Below are 19,017 nucleotides of genomic sequence, written 5' to 3'. Positions count from 1 at the left end.
TGGGTCCAGGTGGCGGCAGGAATGGCGTTAGCCCCAGCAGGGATTTTTTTGGACTGCCCCTCCCCCCACTCCCTGGAGGAGCAGACCTGGCTGCAGAAATGACACAGAACAGGTTTTCTCCCAAGGACACAAAGGGGCTGCTTTGTTCCCCTCAATTTGTTCAAATCAGGCTGGTCTCCATGGGGAGAAAGTGGGTCTTCAATCTTCATCAAGTCCACCATTAACACCCTACCTCTCTAATCTAACCCCGCAGAGGGCACAGAAGGAAGTAACAGACAGGCCCGAGTCGGAATACAGAAACAGCACATGAACACACGGGGCTGGAAGAGAATGTATGAGGCCTTCGTGACCCGGAGGCACCCTTTAGGAAATGGGTTTCCGCAGTGTTTACTTTTATGGAACACACTGCCCTGGCAACTAAATGATCTTTTATTTCTTTTAGTTACTTCTCTGTTTGCTGAATCATAGGAGTTGCAGATCTTTCTGAAAGACTCAAACAGCAAATCGCTTGTTTTAATCCCTCTTGACGCTGTAATTTTCCTTCCTTAGCTTTGAATGGTTGAGCGTGGGGAAGGAGCTCCTCGACAAGGCGCCGATGCAGCTCATCAGGGCACCTGGTCTGACAAGGAAAATCCTTTGAGGAAGTTCAACCAAATACACAGTGAGCAAATCAGTCCGTGGACACTGGAGTTAATAATCACTCGAATTGCTGAGTTATTAACCTGTCATCCTGAAACGTATCCAGCCTTAGGAGGCTGACAAGGAAATAGTGATTATGCCACCTGCCAATTTAATGTTCAGAAGTACATGTAGATAAATGTGTACCAACATCAGGTTGGCCTGAACTTGTCCTCGAATTGGCATAGGCGACTGGGGCTGGGTGCCAGGGCCGTCCTGCCGGTCAGTGGCAGGAATGATGCAAAACTGGGTCTTTTCAGCACGGTGGTGCCTGGTCGGTGGTTGCTGTGTTTTTCCCCCAGACCATAATACTCAACTGGAGATTGAAAAAAAAAATCTAAGTTCTAAGAAGCTTTCCTCTTAATCCTCATTGAAGCGATCTTATCTGACAGTTGTCGCCTGATCTGGTTCTGTGTGTCTTAGTAATTCCGTTCCAGTGCTCGCTTCCCTGTGTGACTCCAGCAGATTGTGTATGGTTTTTGCTCCTCTCCAGAGTTCTCCCAGGGGCTGGCTGTTGTAGCCAGGTCTTCTGCACACCCTGCATGGGGGAGAGGTGGGGCCCAGGGGGCTCCTTTCTATTTTAGGACACATGGGTTGTGTTTGTACAGAGAGCCAATGGGCCAGCTGTTTCCTCCTAGTGTGACTCAGTTGTGAGTGACTTAACAGTATGGGAATGGTAGGGTAACATCAAACTGCATGACGAAACGGGAAGGTTGTCTTTCTGCTGATCTCCCTTGGTGCCCTTAGCTCTCTGATCTCTGTCCGTGTCCCTGTAGGGGTGAGCTCCCGTTCACAGTGGGTGGGTGGCCGCTGGCTGTGGCTGTCCCTGCCTCCGTCAGCATCCAGTCCCCGGTCGCCAATTAGAGCCAAGAATTCCTATCCACTCAGCACCTCCTTCAGTGGTGTCTTCACTACTGATGAGGGGACAGGAGGAGCCAGGTAAGTCAGAGCAAGGACAGGGCTCAAGTGTTTCGCACGTATCTCCTATTCAAGGGCTTCTTTTCAGACTCTGAAGTCACCTGTCCAGGGAGGAGTCCTGGCTTGGAGGCTGGCACTGCTGACCTGGGGAAGCTGGGGGTGGGCTGGTGGAGGGTCTGAAGAGTGGACCCAACCCTCGATCTTCAGTCCCTTCATTCGGCCGCCCAGGCAGCACCTGTCTCCGCCCAGGCTCAGGTAGCTAAATGCTGTCTGGCGGCTCAGCTCCACACCTGTGCCCTTCCTAGCCAGTGGCTCTACTCCTCCCTCCTGTCCCCTGGGAACACCCTTTAGCGTTTGCTCCTTCCAGACCTCTTCCCTGAGGTCTCCCTCCCCACCCCTCCAGCACTTCAGGTAAAGGGAAGGAGGGGGAAGACGAGGTAGTGGGGACAACTCGAGGCAGCAGGGAGTACTGAAGCAGGCTTCATGCAGCAGAATTGCCCCATCCCTCCCCCGGCAGCCCGCCTCCCCAGGTGGCCGTCTGGAGGCCTTGCTTGGGTGGAAGCCTGCTCTGGGCCTGCTCTGGGCCCCTGCAGACGCTGACGAAGCTCAGCAAAACCTGCTTCGGTCCGCCTCCTGTTAGCAGGCAGGGGCTCTGCCTGCCTTGATGAGTCTTCTGGTTTGGGGAGTGGGGGGGGGGGCGCTCTTTCTGTCGGCCTGGCTGGGCCAGGGCCTTCTGGAGGGGTCTGGAGACTCCAGTCGAGGTGCAGCACACCAGACACGCCCAGGACGAGGTATGGATCTCCAGGGAATGAGGGATGAGTGGGCAGCCAGGTAAGTGGCATTCTCCGGAGCCCTGGTTGGTCCTGCAGAGGACTTCTCCCCTAGAGCCAGCTGGACCAATGTGGTCCCCACACTTGGAGGGCTTAGGGGAGCTAAATGGGAGTGCAGGTGAGGAGACCAGCTCACACAGCTCCGGGGAGCCACACGTGCCCTTGGTGTCCTCAGCCCAGCAAGGGTGGAGGCTGCTTGCTTCCACGGGAGCTGCAGGGTGCCAGGAAGGAGATTCTGCCAAGCTATGAGGCAGGCAGGGCAGACGAGGGCCTGTGGCTCCCCACACTTGGAGGACGCAGCCCATGGCATCTGGTTTAAGAAAGTCACACGAGATGGACAGAGGTGCACTTGTGACCTCCTGCCCTATGTTGTGATGCTTCTCGATTACAAACAGTGAAATGACACCTTTATAACCACCACCCAGGTCAAGAAGCAACACTGCAGAACTCCTGCCCTTCATTTTTAGGTGTTTTATGGGAGAGTAAAAAGCAAACTGTGTTGGGGCTTTTGGAGGAAAGCCTTCAAAGTTGCCTTCCAGTAGATCCTTGGAGGCCTGCTGGGGTGGCACTGAGCACGGCAGGCAGGGCGTGTGCCATGTGGCCCCCGGTCAAGGCCGACTTAAAGGTAGGGCTTGCTGCCAGTGCTCTGGACTTTGAAACAAGTGTATCAGTGTAACGCACGTACACATAGTTTTCCCGTATTCTCAGTGCTTTTTCCGTTTTCCGTCTCCTGATTTTAGTTACAACCATGAGCCCATGATGGATGTGGGACATCCATCCATCCAACTGCTCTTTGAATTGTCACTTTTTTAATCTTAGTAAATGAAGTGTCGATTCCTGACAAATACATTTAAAGTGTTTTATTCCTAGAAGTTAGGAAAAGAAAATTATTTTCAGTGAGAGTAGGATGTGTTTTGTTAGACTGATTCCTTGGCTTAAAAAAAAAAGGGTTTTGAATTGTGCAAAAAAAAATTGCTCAGTAGTTATGGTGTCACCCCAATTGTCAATCTGCTGTGCGGATGGTGCCGACCCAGTCAACTTCACCTTTTTCTTAATTCAGACGGTAACAAAATTGAAATCAGTTATCCTTTCTAGAGCCACAGGGAAAACAATGAAGATCTAATCTGTGATAAAAAGCAGAGCATCCTGTGTACTCAAGCCACTTGGTAATAAAGGGAGCACCACTCCCCACTGAGGTTTCAATTAAGAACCTCCCTTTAGACAGAGAAGGGTGTCAAAGGAAGAAAAGAAAATTAAATGTGTCTCCTTCCAGGAGTTTTTCCTCATTAGTGTGTTTTTCCCCAGTTACTTCACTCATGCCTTCCACGTGGGTGGCCGAGGCTCCTCTGGGTGCTGCCGAGGTGGTCGAGGTGGCAGCCGGTGGTGGTGATGGTGGTGGCTGCAGCGGGGCAGGCCACGCTCCACTTATTTTGGTGGCTGCAGCCATCAATTCTGCACGTTTGTCCTGACAGCAGCTCCAGCAGGAGTTCAGTGCTCATTAGTGGCCCTAGGAATTTAAAATGCAGTTCGCGGTTCTGTGCCACCATGGTTTTTATTATTACAATATTAAATTAGAAGCTGTCCTGGGGCCTGGTGTTTGCTCAGGAGTTTCTGAAGGAGGAGATGAAGTGGTTTAAACAGCAAGCAGAGCAACTAGGATGTGCCTGTTTCTCTCCCTGGAAGCTGACCTGGTCACACCTGGTTACTGGACAGGATTCTGATGCTCTGGAGTCAGTTTTTTGTTTTTTTGTTTTTGTATATATATATTTTTATTGAAGTGTAGTTGGTTTGCAATGTTGTGTCAATTTCTGGTGTACAGCATAGTGATTCAGTCATACATGAACACACATATATTCATTTTCATACTTTTTCACCATAGGTTATAAGATACTGAATATAGTTCCCTGTGCTATACAGTAGGAACTTGTTTCTCTTTTATATATATATATATAAGTTAGTGTCTGCAAATCTCGAACTCCCAACTTATACCTTCCCCCTCCCCGGTAACCATAAGTTTGTTTTCTATGTCTGTGAGTCTGTTTCTGTTTTGTAAAGAAGTTCATTTGTCTTTTTTCTTGAGTGATATCATGTGGTATTTTCCTTTCTCTTTCTGGCTTACTTCACTTAGAATGACTATCTCTAGGTACATCCATGTTGCTGCAAATAGCTTTATTCTTTTTTATGGCTGAGTAGTATTCCATTATATAAATACACCACAACTTCTTTATCCAGTCATCTGTCTATGGAATTTAGGTTGTGAGGCCCTAGCTTTTTGCAGGAAGTGAATGGGAATGGTGGTGAGGGGGTTTGGTTGGAGGATAGACCAGCTTCCCATACACCCCAGCCCTGCCCTCTGTGGCACTGGAGAGAGGAGAGAGGACGTGGTGATGCTGCTGGTTTCTGTCAGCAGAGGCCCCCGGCTTCCTTCCGGCTCCTGGTCCCACCTCTGCTCGGATGACTGCACATTCCCCCACCAAACATTCCACGTCCCTTCAGACAGGACTTTCTGCTGGACTGCCTGGGCTGGGCTGGGACCTGCCTCCATTGCAGGGGTGGGAAAAGGTGCACAGAAGGGTCCCCCCGGCACACACATTTGAAAGTCACTGTACTCTTTTTAAATTACTCATTTAAAAAATTGTATTAAATAATGCTCATGGAATAACATTCCAACCTAGAAGAGGGGGAGGACACCCTCCCTTTCTTCTGGCTCTGAGTCACCCTTGACCTGGGCGGGCCTGGTCCTTCACTTCCTCTGTGACTGACTATCCAGGTGGGTAACAGAGTCCCTGTGCCCTGGCCCCCAGCCCTCCGCCCCAAAACCCTGTCCTCTCCCAGCCAGAAGGCAGATTCTGAAAGGGGCCCTCTGACCCCATCAAGTTATTTATTTCTTTTTTTTAAAGCACTCAAATAGTCCCCAGAGACTTCATGGCCTGAAGGGTCACAATCATCCACCTGTACTTTATGGTAAGTGTCTCAAGCATTTACCATTTGGATCTTGAGTATTTATAGCCCTGAGCCTGGAGTGGGAGGCGGCGGTGGCCTCCACTTGCCTCCACTGTTTTTGCCTCTTGGCTGTCACTGCAGCTGGGACAGCTGAGGAATGCCACCTTTGCAAGCCCAGGGGGTGAGGAGGGTCTGAGAGGTCTTTAGGGTGGGACCTGAGCCCTGGGGTTTGGGTTCCTATGGATGCCCAGAGAACACTGGTGACACTATTCCAGTCTTGTCTGTCACCAGATAGCTGCCTCCTGCCAAGTGAGCTCTGGGGTTGGTAGCTCATGTCAGTGAGGGTACCTGAGCAGTGGTGGGGTACACCTGACCAGTCCGTCCAAGGTCACTGTGCCCTCGTGGTGGGAGGAGGCCTCTGCCTTCAGCCCTGGGTGCAGGGGACAGGCTGTCCCCAACCAGTGGCTGCTTCTAGACCCAGGTTCCTGGTTTCCTCCCAGTTTCTACAGGAGTTTTCCCTCTGGGACTTGCTCCTGGGTGCCGAGAAGCCTGTGCGCAGGTGCAGCAGGGAACACAGAGCCGCTGACGGCCCAGGTCTGCTCAGGTCTCGGGGAAATGCAGACTGGGCAGAGCCCCCCTGGCCTGGCTTCTCCCAACCTCCCTCTACAGAGGGCAGCTCCAGTTCTCAGAGCTCCCTTCCAGAAGTGACCTGAGGAGCAGCACCTGCTTGGAGGCACAGCCAGGAGTCTCTCTCAGAACTAAGGTCCTGAGGCCACCAACCCCCTATCCCCTGCGCCCAGAAAAGCCAGAGGAGGGTGAGGCCGCAGGCTCAGCCTCTGGCCTGGGTTGAGGGGTGGGGTGGCAGGAGCACCGTGGCACAGCACCTAGGTGAGCAAATATACAAACTGTGTTCACAACAAGCCCTGAGTTCGCAGCTGTGAGTTCCCTTCAGAAATAATTCCAAGATGCCTGTGCATCTGGGCACCTTGTCCCTCCCTCTACTGATCTGTGCTCTCTCTGGCTCTGGGGAGAGGCAAACAGCATCTGAGCGAGTCTCCTACAGTCCTGACCAGCTCTCTGGGGGGCCCGAGTATCACCCCATGTACACATGTAGGTGGCGAGGCGCAGCTCGCTTGCTCTGGGACAGTCAGAGGAGTGTGGGCCCATGCTGTGACCACGGCTCTGCAGCACCGCTTCTCAGAACTCCTTTCCAGGCTCCTGGGCACTGCAGACATCTGTCATACCCTCTGCACCCTGAGATGGATTAGTCCATCTTAAGGCAAAGTAAGTAAGTGTATCCTCTACATCAGAGTTCACACAGCATTTATATCAGTCTGATCATCCCTTCCAGGACTCTTCCTCCTCTGGACCCTTCCTTGGGTACGATTTGGTCTTGGACATGCCAGGGCCCAGGCACACCCAACCCATGCACCCCTAGGGACCCCTTAAGGCTGGTGCTCATTTATTCCCCTTTCCCTCAAACTTGTAACCTTGCTGCCAGCAAAGACTGGGCCCAGCAGATGCACCTCCACCCCAGGGCCAGGCCTCCCAAGGCAGAACCACCCAATAGCAGCCAGGGGAGCAACTGTGGAGCCTGGACACTTAAGAGACAAGTGAACCCTAGACAATGCACACAAGAGCTCTCCGTCTTTTTCAGCCTCTGGCTGGGGAGACTTCTACTGATTATCCAGGTGGCACTTAGGAGAACCGGCAAAACAGAGAAACCCAAACTTTCATACGATTGGTTTAATTTTTTTTTCAGCAGGAAAAAAAAAAGAATAAAGTTACAAGATTCTTTTAATATTTTCACAATGTTAAAACTAAAACTGAGCTCTAGGCTATGTGTGTAAGTAAATCTAGAACACAAAAGGGTTAAATAAGATCTCTTTTAAAGATACAAGAATTTAAGCTTTCCTTACATTTAACAAACTTCACAGAACAGATACTGCAGGGGAACAAGCCCTCCCTCCTTGCCCCCTCCCCAGCTCTACCATCAGGAAGTGAATGAGGGCTGTGAGCCCATGTGCCGCCGGGCTCCCCAGACAGCCTGCTTCCCATCACTGCCTGGTAGCAGCAGCTGGTGGGGCCTGAGGAGGGCTGGAAGGGCACGTGGTGGCCTCTTCATGACGAGAGCTGGGGGTGGGGGGGGATGCCGAGGTGGGCCGCCTCACTGAGGATGGCCAGGTACTGGCCACAGGGCCGTGGCTTTGACAACAGTGGTAAACACGGGCCGACCTGGCCCCTCTGCCCTGGGCTGCCCTAGAGCAAGACACCGGTCTGGGTCCTGAAGCAAGAATTAAGGCTGGAGATTTTGCAGCGGGTTCCACTCTGGTGGGGGTGGGGTGGGAGAGGAGGTTGGGAAGAGCATGATTTCCTATTTCAGTATTTTGGGTCAAAAACCTTTTGTAGTTGCAGGTATTAACAGTTAATTTGCAGACAGTTGAACAAACATCTGCTGTGGTGTAAAAGGGAAAGCTGCTGAGTGAAACTATTTCAGTAGCCTGTGTATGGGCAGATCCAGAGTGCCTCTGCAGGAGCCTCCACCCTCACCAACCTGGATCAGATGGGGCTCTGGGCCACTCAGCCCTGCTCAGACTTCAAGGGGATCTCAGTCCTGTCTGCCCACCCCACCCCACCTGAAAGGAGAGCATCACCAAACACGGGTAAGCAGGCCCAGATCCACCCCTCCCCACCCGGCCTGAGCTCCTGCGGCTACGTGGCTCCTTGCCGCCCACTCGAGGTGCACGCTGAGAAACACGCTCTCCCCGTGCGTGAGCAACTCTCTCGAACTGGGCCGTGAACCACTGTTCTAGACAGACCAACCGGCTGTCCCTGTGACATACGCTGTCCCCGGACGAAGCCTGCTATGTGGTGGAGGCGGACTAGTTGTCCTTGGGCTACAGACACAGGAGGTGAGGCCAAGGCATCGCTGAGCAGACTCCTGCTGCAAGGGGCAGAGCTGTGGGCAGCCCCCCAGCACTTGTATTGATTCCTGTTGGCTATGAGACATCTTTTAAAAACTCCCAATATAGAAATCTAGCTGCAGAGGCCAGTGTGCAGGCCACAGCTGCTGTACTGCGATGAGCCTTATTTGCTCAACAGCCAGATCCTGCACGTGGCAAATGGCAAACCATAGCCAGTGGGGTCAGGGTGGCCTCAGCTGCTTCTCGGAACCAGGGGTCCTATGTAGAAAAGGTGGGTCTCGTTTGTGGACTAGTCTTGAGTGGAGCTGATTTTCAAAGTGAGGTTATTGTTTCTCTTCTCGTGTAATGAGAGAGTTTTTTCATAGCAAGTCAGGTTAAAAATTTTCTTAAGAACCTGCCCCCACCCCCAATTCCTGCTCTGAGGCCACCACCCAGCCCAACCATGGGGCCAATCGCAGCAGCCTCCTGTGGCCCTGGCACGAGTGGCCATCAGGTATTGTGGCTGCAGGGACTAAGGGTAAGTGAAGAGGTGAAGGCCGAACACTAACCAGAGTTTCCGGCAGAGCCCATGCGTCGTGGGGACTTGCACACCAGCTTCTCCTCCTCTACTGACTCAGAGTCTCCATCTGGAACACTTTCCGCTTAAGGCTTTTTATAAGTTTGACTCCAGCAGTGACAGGTATGTGTTGTTTTAAATCCACTAGCCATGCTCAAAAAAAAATATTCTTCATGTTTTAATTTTATACAATGGCTAGCAGGCACCTTAGTAACCAGCCAGAAATCAATTTCAACCACCATCAACCCCTAAACTACAGTACCAGGATGGCTGGCTAAGGAAAGGAAACGGACTGGCTGTAGTCTGACGTGTGCCCAGTACAAGGTGTCTGGCTGACTTTGTCCTAAATAAGGCTAACATTAGTGAACTAAGAACAGCGTCTCGCGGTGGCCGCGCCGGCCTTCAGGAGCACCCCTCCCCAATGCGCTGGCAAGAGCGCCCCACTTTCCGGTCCAGTTTCACCATTTTCATGATGGCTTCCTCTCGGCCATGGCCCATGTGGTCAAACGTGCAGTCGTGCTGCTCGGGGAGGCGATGTAACATACAGAACACGTAACCTGCAGGAGTGGGAGAAGCAGAGAAGACAGACCGTTAGGGTGGCCTCTGCCTACCCAGAACCCCAGCTCTCGCTCGGGTCCAGAGGGCGGGAGGGGCATTCCAGTGAGTGGACGATGGTCGCAGCAGGGTCCCTGGCTACTGAAGAGTCTGTTACAACATCACCCCTTTAACAAGAGAGCCGGCACTTTGACGAACATGTTATTCCTCAGAACGTCCCAGGGGTACATCCGCCCCTGCGTTCAATGCTGTTCCTGCCTGGACCTTGAAGGTGGAGCTCCAAGGCCACTGCTCTAGCGAGACACCCCTACCTCCCTCAGAGATGAGTGGGCGCTAAGCACCCCCCACCAAGCAGGCAGGAAAGCACAGAGTTGCCAGCTCAGCACTGCCCAGGCTTGGACAAACCTCATACCTACAAGACACCTACCATTCTAGGAGGCAGAAAGAGAGCAGGAATAATTATGGCTTAAATTACATTCTACCTCCTGTATAACTGGGTTTTGGGGGTGAAGGGTGTGATCAAACCGAAACTCACCCATGAATGGGAGCTCTCAAGGGAAAATGATTATGTCAAGTGCTAGAAAAGGTACTACATAAAGGAAAGAACAGAAATGTTGAGCTCCAATCGGCATCTCACAGAAGCCCACTGCACCTTCTAACTTCTCCTGCTGGACAGGAGGTTGAGGTCCCCACACTCAGGGCTTCCTGGCCTGAGTCCGAGGGGAAAAAAGGATTGAGGAGAGCGGGTGGACAGCACACAGCAAATCCCTCTGGCAGAAAACAATGAGAGGAGGCCCTCAGGGTGTCAGCGGAGAGGATCAGAGGACAAAGGGATGTGGCCCATTCCCTCTCCCCTCTGGTCAGTTTCTAGGAGTGGGGATGGGGAAGCCAGTAGGGGACAGCCTTCTGTCTGGCCCTCTTTTTCAGGAAGTGGGTAGGAGATCTGGGCTGGCTCACCACCACCTCATCCCATCAGCTATAGGTGGTCACACCCCCAGGTCCCCTGAGCCTAGACCAGGTCCACAGGCCCTACCTGGAGCGAATCAGCAGCCTTTCCTAAACCTCCTCTCCCTGTGCACTTGGGGCAGGCCTCCCACAGCAGCCCCACCAGGCCGATGCTCTCCTCACTCTTCAAGCAAATGGGAGACCACAGCAGCCAGAGTGAATGAGCAGCCACCCCTTGCAAACTGTGATCATCCATCTCCCTGTCCTCAATTATTTTCAGAGAACAGAGGTGAAGGCACTAATTTCAGAAGACCAGCAGAAGTTGAAGCAAAGACTGGCCATGATGGACAACTGCAAAAGCCTTAACGTTTAAAACCAATTTCACCCAGAGAATATTCCTCAGCTGACACAGCCCTGCTCTGACGCCTTGAGCTCATGTGGAGTATGGCACGTGCAGGTGCCCCCGGGGCCTGAGTGACCAGGCTGAGCCTGGACTATCCACTGTGCGAGAAAATACGTTATTAACTGCTTCCCAGGGAGAGCAGGGCAATACGTTTGATTCTAAATTGGGATTTGGTTTAAGGAAAAGAACAGAGATGAAATTTTTGTCTCCTGAGAAGCTGAGCTCTCACTTGGCCCAAAAGAAAAGTTAAGATTAATGAGGTTGAGTGTTGTATTTACTGGTAAGTTCATTACTTGAAGATACTGGATATAGTTGTCTTTCTCCTAAAGGATCTCACGGCAGAAGCGTGGACGGCCTCAATATGCATCCTCCACCTAACAAGCACAATCATCTTTCTGGAGCAGAGCCCACCTGCTTGGGGAGAACCTGCTCAGGTCAGGACTTGGGGGGGGGGGGCGGCACCAGCTGTATGGCGGCAGGAAGGGTGTGGAGACATTTTTGTCACCAAGTCTGGACATATTACCTTCAGCATCTACAATAAGGGGTGCAAGGACCCCTGCTGCCCTTCCCTTTCTTCAAGATACTGGGATGATGCAGGAGAGGGCCCCAGGGTGCCTCCTCTCCTGATGAATGGGTTACCCCAGAAATGAACTCAGCCCTGGTTCAGCCTAACACCTCATTAGTCAAAGGCAGACTTGGGTGGAGGGGACAGGCTCCAGGCTCACCCTCACTATGCTCCCTCACAACTCCGTGGGTGCATCTGTGAGCCCCACACTGTCTTGAAAAGGAAACGGCATATCAACCACAGGAACTCCTGGATATCCTCTCCAGTCACCCAAGGATTCTCCATCCAGACAGAAACACCTTATTTCTCTACCCAAGTTCTATGTACCTCTGTCAGACACACAATGACTCTTGGCTTTGATTTTTGAAAGGTGAAAACCACTGAACAGGTAAATTTTGTAATTCACTGGAGAAAAGCCTCAGGCAAATTTTGGAAGGCTAACTTCCCAAGCTGCTGCACTGAGGTTATGAGATGGCCAAAGTTAAGCTCAATTCCCTCTCCTGTCAGGGTCACTCACCAAGAGGAAGTTACGTGCTGGAACTCGTCGCAAATGCTCAGGAGGTATTATCTACTGACAGCAGCCAACTGGCTACATGCATTTCAGTGTCAGTAGCTGGGGAGGGCTGGGTGGAAGTGAGCATGGCAGGATGACTCGGCGGGAGGGGGTGAATCTTTATCCTCTTTTCTTGGTACTCACAGATCTGTTTCCAGAACCCACTCAAGTGTCATGAACATTCAATTACTCTGACAGAATTCTGGAGACCAAGCTGGGTGTGGAGAGAGGTGAGTTCAGGCTGCTGGGGAAGTGATGAACACAGTTTTAAATCACAAGGACACTTACAGCCTCCGTCCTGGCTAGGCCAGCCTCAATGCTTCCTCATGCCGTTTATTAGAAGTCAGGCGGGGCCTTTCCAGAGAAGGTCAGCCAAGGCAGTGTCCAGAAGGAAAGAAAGCACAAAGGACACTGAACTGATCAGCTCAGCTGTGACATGGGTTTTGGTATCAAGGCTATCATGCAGTTCTTTTCTTCCTGATTTTAAAGTTATGTATCATCATCAGACTCACTCACCCATTCATGTACATACAATTCATATCTACGCCCTCCTGATGACCCTATAGTTCAGCATCATGTAGTTTCAAAAACAATTTCAACATACTTCCATGTACAATAGCTCTATACATCTAGTGCTTTAGGGGGATAACATGACTGAAAGGATGCTGACCCCCTAAAAGAGAGGAAAACAGCTAAAGCAAAAGTTTTTGAAAATAATTCTAAATGTGGTTTAACCTGAGCCCTTTCTCCTGCCATGTCACATGACTGCTGCCCCTGCTCCTGGGAGCCTGGATCACTGATTTTCCATGAAATACTGGCCTAGGAGGAAGCCACAGAGATCTGTTAAGACTGTGGAGTTGTTTTCAGTAAATCTGCGCAAAATGACCAAGAACTTGTGTGAGCGTTTCTCTGCTTGCTGGCGCTGAAGAGCAGTTTGGGGTGAGCCTCTGACTAAAAAGGGAGGATGCAGAAGCAGCTCTATAAGCACTGTGCTCCACAACCCACCATCCAGTCCCTCTCCGCCTGCCACTGCCTAGCTCCTGACAGGCCATCTGGGTGTAGGAAGAGGGAAAGGAGTCCTGACCGCAGGTGCTACCACTCGGCCTCTGGCGAGCTGCGCTGCAAGGTCTCTGGAGGGTCCCTGGCAGCTACATCCTCAGTTTGAAAAAATCTTCAACTAAGCAGGCAGCCTCAGGACGGGAGGAAGAGGATGCCTGCCCAGAGAGCCACCGGGGCCGAACCATGCAGGCTCCTCCCAGGTGCTACGCCGCGGGCCAGAGCAGGACTTCCCCGACTGTCTCTATCAGAGACACAAGACTACGGCAGAAGACAAAAAATACAATTCAGGACCTATCTAGATAATCCTCTGTCCCAACAGGATTCCCACATGAAGGAGAAACACAGGGGCAGCACTCAGGTCACTCTTACCCTGAACAGAGAGGCTGGGGGGATTCCTGTTGGAGGACAGACATCTCAGTGGCGGTCTCTCACAGGTATGAATGAGCACATCTAGACTCAGCCCTCCTGGTGTGGGGCCAGAGCCTATGGCCCCAGTGAGCCACACGCCACAGAGACCTGAAGATGCCCAACATCTGACGGCCCTAAACCATATACACCCAGCAGAAAACTGATCTGAGGCTCATTCCTCCAAGATTCAAAGGTCTGTCTGACATGCAGGTTTCTAAAAATTCTCCTTTGGTGGGAACCAAACTTGTGACTTAACCTTTCAGCCTTTAAAGCTAACATCTGAAAGTCTTCCATTTTATTCCAATGTCCTCATCCACAGCTAAACCTCATTCCTGCTCACACAGAGAGGGGTGTGGCTATTTTGAGACAAAACACCAGGACTGAGAACAGTTTGACAAATGCCATCATTAGGCAAAGATGATGCAGCACTGAACACCTTGCTGTAAGTGCTAAGAAAGATGTAATATTATTTCCTGTTTCACTCACTTGTTTACAAAAATAATGGCAATCACCAAGGAACACCCAAGGCCTAAGGAGAAAGGGTCTCTACCTCTCAGTAGTGCTGGCCAACAGGGCCAGAGGGCAGCTGAACAGATAACTGGCCTCATCTGCCAGTTCCCTTCCCTCCACTTCTCCCCCACGAGGTCCGGCTACTGTGTTGGGAGTGAGGAAGGCGGGGAGGGGGATGGAGGGCTGAGGGAGGGAGCCAACCTTTCATCCTGCAGGCAGTACAGCCCCCAGGCGAGCACTTCCCTCCAAACCCTGAGAACTGAGCAGGGGTTGGAACCGTTTGTTTTCCGTGAAATTTCCTAAGGGAGGCAAAGAAAGTGATGCCAAAATTCTCAAGTCTGAGCCCTTGACATTTTTATTCAATCCCTGCCAGACAGAAATGCTGCTTACTGGCTTTATCTTAGAGTAAGAAGTACCATTTAAAGTTGGCAAAACTGGGCAGCTCTGGATACTTACGGACTTTGATTAATTAAACATTTGTTTTCTTCCAAGACCCCCCACTTGGAAGCTCTCCCAAAGTGGCCATTTTAGTGAAGCCTCAGACCAGGGCGGGCCTCAGCTCCAGCTGCTCGGGTGTTTTTACCTCACTTGCAAGAAATGTTTTACACTTTCTGGCTCATTTGAATTTAAAATTGTCAAAGGTTCAAGAAGAACCTAAAAATACTGACAAGCCCTGGGGACTGAGGCACTGTAAAGTGATCCACGGGTGTGCAGCTTCAGGTGGCCGTGTGCGTGCCGTCTGCACAGACACGCTTGTCCCCAGGTGCCTGCCCACCAGCAGCGAGGCCCAGGCACTGTGTGCCTGGTAGCAGGAAGACACGCATGGGCTGCAGAGGCATGTGGGCTCCAAACAGAGCCCACCCAAGACCTCCCAAAGCTTCTTGAGAAACCAAGGTAATGGACCCTCCAAATCTCAACTCACCAATAGGTACCATTTGCTATCTAAAGTGTCCATTTCAAACATAAACAACAGTTATGCCTGACCGATCTGAAACGACCAGGCAAGCTCATTAGAAAAAAGAATCACGTTTTTCCAGCAAGGTAAAAGTTTCTTAAAGCTCAGGACAGCTAACTGACCTAACAACTCATTTGTAAGTACATGTTGGGAACAGCAGGTAGCTGCAGGAAAGCTTGTTGGAAAGCATTAGCCATTTACATTCCCACCAGCAATCCCTGGATTACACCACCTTCGCTGACCCAATGCCCAAGGCAGAATTTGTAGCACAGAAATGCATTAAAGGATCTCAATGCATTTTATTTCATCAGGCCCATGGTACAGGCAAAGCAGCTGCAGGTGTTGTGGGCACAGAATGCATCTGCTTTACATTCTCCTCCATCCCTGGCTTTGCACGGCGGAGGGAGGAGCATCACACTCCCAGAGACAGAACCGGATCCCGGCTCATTGAGTTGGCTGACAGACACAGTGCTCAGCTGGGCCGGATGGATGGACAGAGGTCAGCTGCCCAGGGAGCTAGAACCAAGGCCACAGTGAATTACCAAGCTGGGCATCTGTCTGCCTGCTTTCCAAAGGGAAGGAGAACTTGCAACTTAAAGAGCCCACTGTACTCAATAATTTAATAAAAACTACTAAACCATACTGAGACAGCTCTAAAACAGACGCAATCATTTGTTTTCCCCCAACTCAATTAAAATATCAGATACAAGGTAAACGCCAGAACAAAAGCAGTGTGACAGAAGCAAAGATACCCAAGCCTGTGCAAAGAGCTCCTGAGGCAGCTGTGTGCAGGCAGCGTAGGCTCTGGGGGGAGCAGTCAGCAGCGACAGGAGACGCGCTGGGTCACAGTCCAGCTAATGAAGCTCCTGACACAGTGTGTACATATGTCAGTTCACAAGAATAGGACATTCACCACTCTTGGTAGCCTTTATTATTGTCTCTTCAGACAGCCCAGTTCCTGCAAAAACTCTGACCGCTTTCCTCTCTTCTGTGAGGAATCCCTGGAATGTCTCCTTCCGTCACCCAAATCATCACCCACATCGGCAGCCTCACCTTACCTGACATTCGAAGAACAAACCTCCACCCTCCATTCTTGCCTCCACCTAGGAAAAACCTTTTGCCACCAGGAGGTGGGAGGTCGGGGTGGGCTGGGCCTGGGGGACAGCGTGCCCGTATCTGATGGATCCTGCACCATCAGCTCTGACTTGGGAGAACCTTCCCCCTAGCAAGCTTGTTAACCCGTCGGTACACAAGAAGGGGGCTGGCTGTAGACTCATGTGATGTTTTATCTAGAGATGAATATACATTTAAAAACTAAGGGAAAATGGCTCAAGGCAGTTTCCGCCACAGGAATAACGACTTGCTCTTTCAAACATCATTTCGCTTCAGTAGCTGAAAGCAGGCAGGTTAGCCTCTTGGTACCTGGGGCAGTTTTTAGGATCCAAAGAACCCTAGGAGGTGCGTGCACTCCTGGTCTCCTCTCCCCCACCCCAGCCTCTCTGGGGCCTCAGGAGAATGTGAGGTCCTGGTAGGAAACTTTCTGTTTTGGCGGTGACCTTATCCTCTTCTCAGCAGGCTCCTGATTTGTTGGCTTTCTCTTTCAACATTTCCTTGTCCTTTAAAAGATTATCTCCTCAAACAGAGAGGTCTCCTAGAAAACCAGTTCCAAAGCTGCAAGTCATCCTGCCCAAGAGCTGCTGCCAAGGGCGAGGCCAGGGCCCTTGAGAGCAGCTCAGGGGCCAGGCTCCCGGCACACGGCTCGCCGCAGAACTGCGGCCGGTGCAGCCACCCCTGAAGGCTAACCTGGCCAGAGCCAGTTCATCCAACTGGCAAAATGCCCAAGTGGCAATGCCACTGGGGGCATCACACTGCAAATGCTGTGTGTCTCTCTCCAGAACAACACTTGGAAAATACCTGCCCCATTTTTCTCTGCTGACCTTTTAGTCTACATGCTGGAGTCACAAGCGAGGACGAAGACGATAGCCCAGAGTTGGGAGAGACCCCTGGCTTAGCCCCACCCCTGCTGCTATGGCATGGGCCTGCAGGGAATCAAGTTCTCTTTCTGGATAATCCAGTGAGGAGCTTCTGGTTTGGAACCTAAGTACTGGATGCACATTCCCTTGGCACTGCTTTGACAGCTGTGTGACTGCTGGAAAGCCATTTAGCCTTTCAGACCTTCAGGTGTGTCTCCTATAAACGGAGTTACAGGCATCAGAGGCTAGAGGAGGTGAAGCCTCAACTCAAGGAAGGTTGGCTGTTACCAGAACAGCTCTTTGGGCTGCTGACACCCCTCTCACCTTACACAGTACAACTGACTCCCCGGGCTGCAAGGCTGCCCTCCCCTCCCCTGCTCCTCCCTTTTCACCTCTCAGTCTAGACTCTGCTTCCCTTCTCTTTTGAGAAACCGCTAGTGACAAAGGAGAAGGGACATGGAAATCTTCCTCTAAATGTGTGATGCACGTGTCTCCTCTGCCCTCTCCACAAACCTCCGTGCAGACTATAAATGCATGGTAAGTGACAAGCTCAGTAAAGATTCTGTTGAAGATATGCAAATTTTAGAGAAACCTGATTTAAATATATCAAGACTACACAGGGCAGCCTGAAAAGTACTCGGTGGTTAGGGACCCCATAAAAGGGACACGGAAACTTTCCAAGGACAGCAGATAGCAACTTCTTTGCTCCTGTGGGGGCTACTCCACAGGTACAGTTGAGGATTCTGCAAGCTTCTCTCCTAAGCAGAGGCAGCGTGTGTGCGTTTCCAAGTTTGGTCACATACTGACCGCATGTTGAAAAGCCCTGTCTATTTCCCTGAGACTGTTGGGCTGGGAGCTACCATGAAAGGATGAGCAGAAAAAGGAATAGGCTGGAGACGTTCTGCAAACACTCTGTTTTCATCCAAACTGTGCAGCATCATGTGCACTTGTTTTATGTGCTTCTTTTAAGAATGAAAAGTCTCTCTACATGCTATCCATTTTCACCACAGTAACTCAAAAAGGTCGTTCTGAGGACCTTAAGCGTACAAGCATGCTTTTTCTCTATTTTCACAAGTTTGAGCTTTAAGGTCCCAGGTCCCATGACATCAGCTGTCCACTGTGGTGTGTGGAGCAGGGGGGTGAGATGGGAGGGAGGGAAGCCCTGAGAAGCTGACTTCTTGATGCTTAGTGTTTAAAGTTGGTTAAACACACCTCCCCTGGAGGGAAAGGGGCTTATTCAGTGGCAGAGGAGTGTTTTAGCTGCAGACATGAGTTCAAATTTGAAGTGAGACTATGAACTATATATATAGTTAAAACCCTCCCTGAATGGACAGCCCACTCTAGGATTCTAGAGACTTCCTGTCTAGATGGGGGGGGAGGAGCTGACCTCACAGCCCAGTTCCACTTCACTTGGGGTGTGAGTGGAGAGGAGGCTGAGACCTGAGGACTTCACCAACGTTACAGTCTGGGTATTAAAAAAGACCTCATGAATGGAGCCCAGACACTTCTAAATCCAGTGGGCCCTCTGCAGTTCTCACTGACAGCATCAGGGCCAGCTGACCGACCCGTGGGCTCTGTGATATCCTGTTTTCTTCGTCTCCCTTCTCTTTCTCTGGTAGCCCATCATCAACTGTCCTTTAAGTATTAGGATTATTCAGTGCTGCACCTTGTTTTTGTCTCACCCCACACATTCTCTCAAGGTTTAAAATTCTAACTATATATACTAACAACTCTGAAATCTCTGTCTTCGCCCCAGACCTCTCTTTGGAGCTCCATGCTGCTGTATCCAATTGTCTATTTAGTATCTTGAAAACCTCAAACTTAAGATGTCCAAAAAAGAATACCTGCTATTTCTCCACAAACCTGCTTTTCCTTCAGTGTCCCGCACGCTAGGAAAACAGGGCCACCATGCAGCCAGGGGCTCATGACACAAGCTCATAGTCGTCCTTGGTAGCTTCCTCATTCTTCACATTCAATTACCAAGCCCTGTGGATCGTGTTTTACAAATCAAATCCATTCTCTTCTTTCCATCTACACTGCCCTCACCTAGTCAAAGCCACCAGTGTCCCAGGCCGAGGCTACTGCAATAGCTGCCTTCCTCTAGGTGACCCCACATGAAATCCATCCTCCTCACAGCAGCCGAGGTGATTCCATCCCCCTGACCTGTGATAACTTCACTCCTTCATTTAAACTCTTGAATGGTTCCCCGAGAATTACAATAAAGTCCACCATCTCAACATGC

At 51.0% G+C, this 19,017-nt stretch overlaps 2 protein-coding genes across 20 annotated transcripts in view; one reads left to right on the top strand and one right to left on the bottom strand.

Moving 5' to 3' along the window:
* The window catches only part of BTBD9 (BTB domain containing 9), a 357,333-nt gene extending 341,885 nt beyond the window's left edge, over window positions 1–15,448 (top strand). For 2 of the 18 annotated variants that reach the window (XM_074348625.1, XM_074348607.1), the window contains one exon: window positions 550–833. The gene's annotated coding sequence lies outside the window, so the exon portion shown is untranslated. Of the gene's footprint in view, window positions 1–549; window positions 8,973–11,081; window positions 11,187–11,824; window positions 11,923–12,016 lie in introns of those variants that run through there. The other 16 variants (XM_074348614.1, XM_074348622.1, XM_074348620.1 and 13 more) reach the window with 16 other exon arrangements.
* Window positions 9,015–19,017, bottom strand: part of ZFAND3 (zinc finger AN1-type containing 3) — a 287,514-nt gene continuing 277,511 nt past the window's right edge. For both annotated transcript variants that reach the window (XM_074348627.1, XM_074348626.1), the window contains exon 6: window positions 9,015–9,406. In XM_074348627.1, the coding sequence (XP_074204728.1) occupies window positions 9,252–9,406 (155 nt within the window). In that variant the 3' untranslated portion in view covers window positions 9,015–9,251. The remainder of the gene's footprint in view (window positions 9,407–19,017) is intronic.

The sequence above is a fragment of the Camelus bactrianus genome, chromosome 20 (genome assembly GCF_048773025.1).
Source record: "Camelus bactrianus isolate YW-2024 breed Bactrian camel chromosome 20, ASM4877302v1, whole genome shotgun sequence".
NCBI classification, from domain to species: Eukaryota; Metazoa; Chordata; class Mammalia; order Artiodactyla; family Camelidae; genus Camelus; species Camelus bactrianus.
Note: the sequence above shows the minus strand (reverse complement) of the source record. Positions and strands in the feature narration are given on the sequence as shown.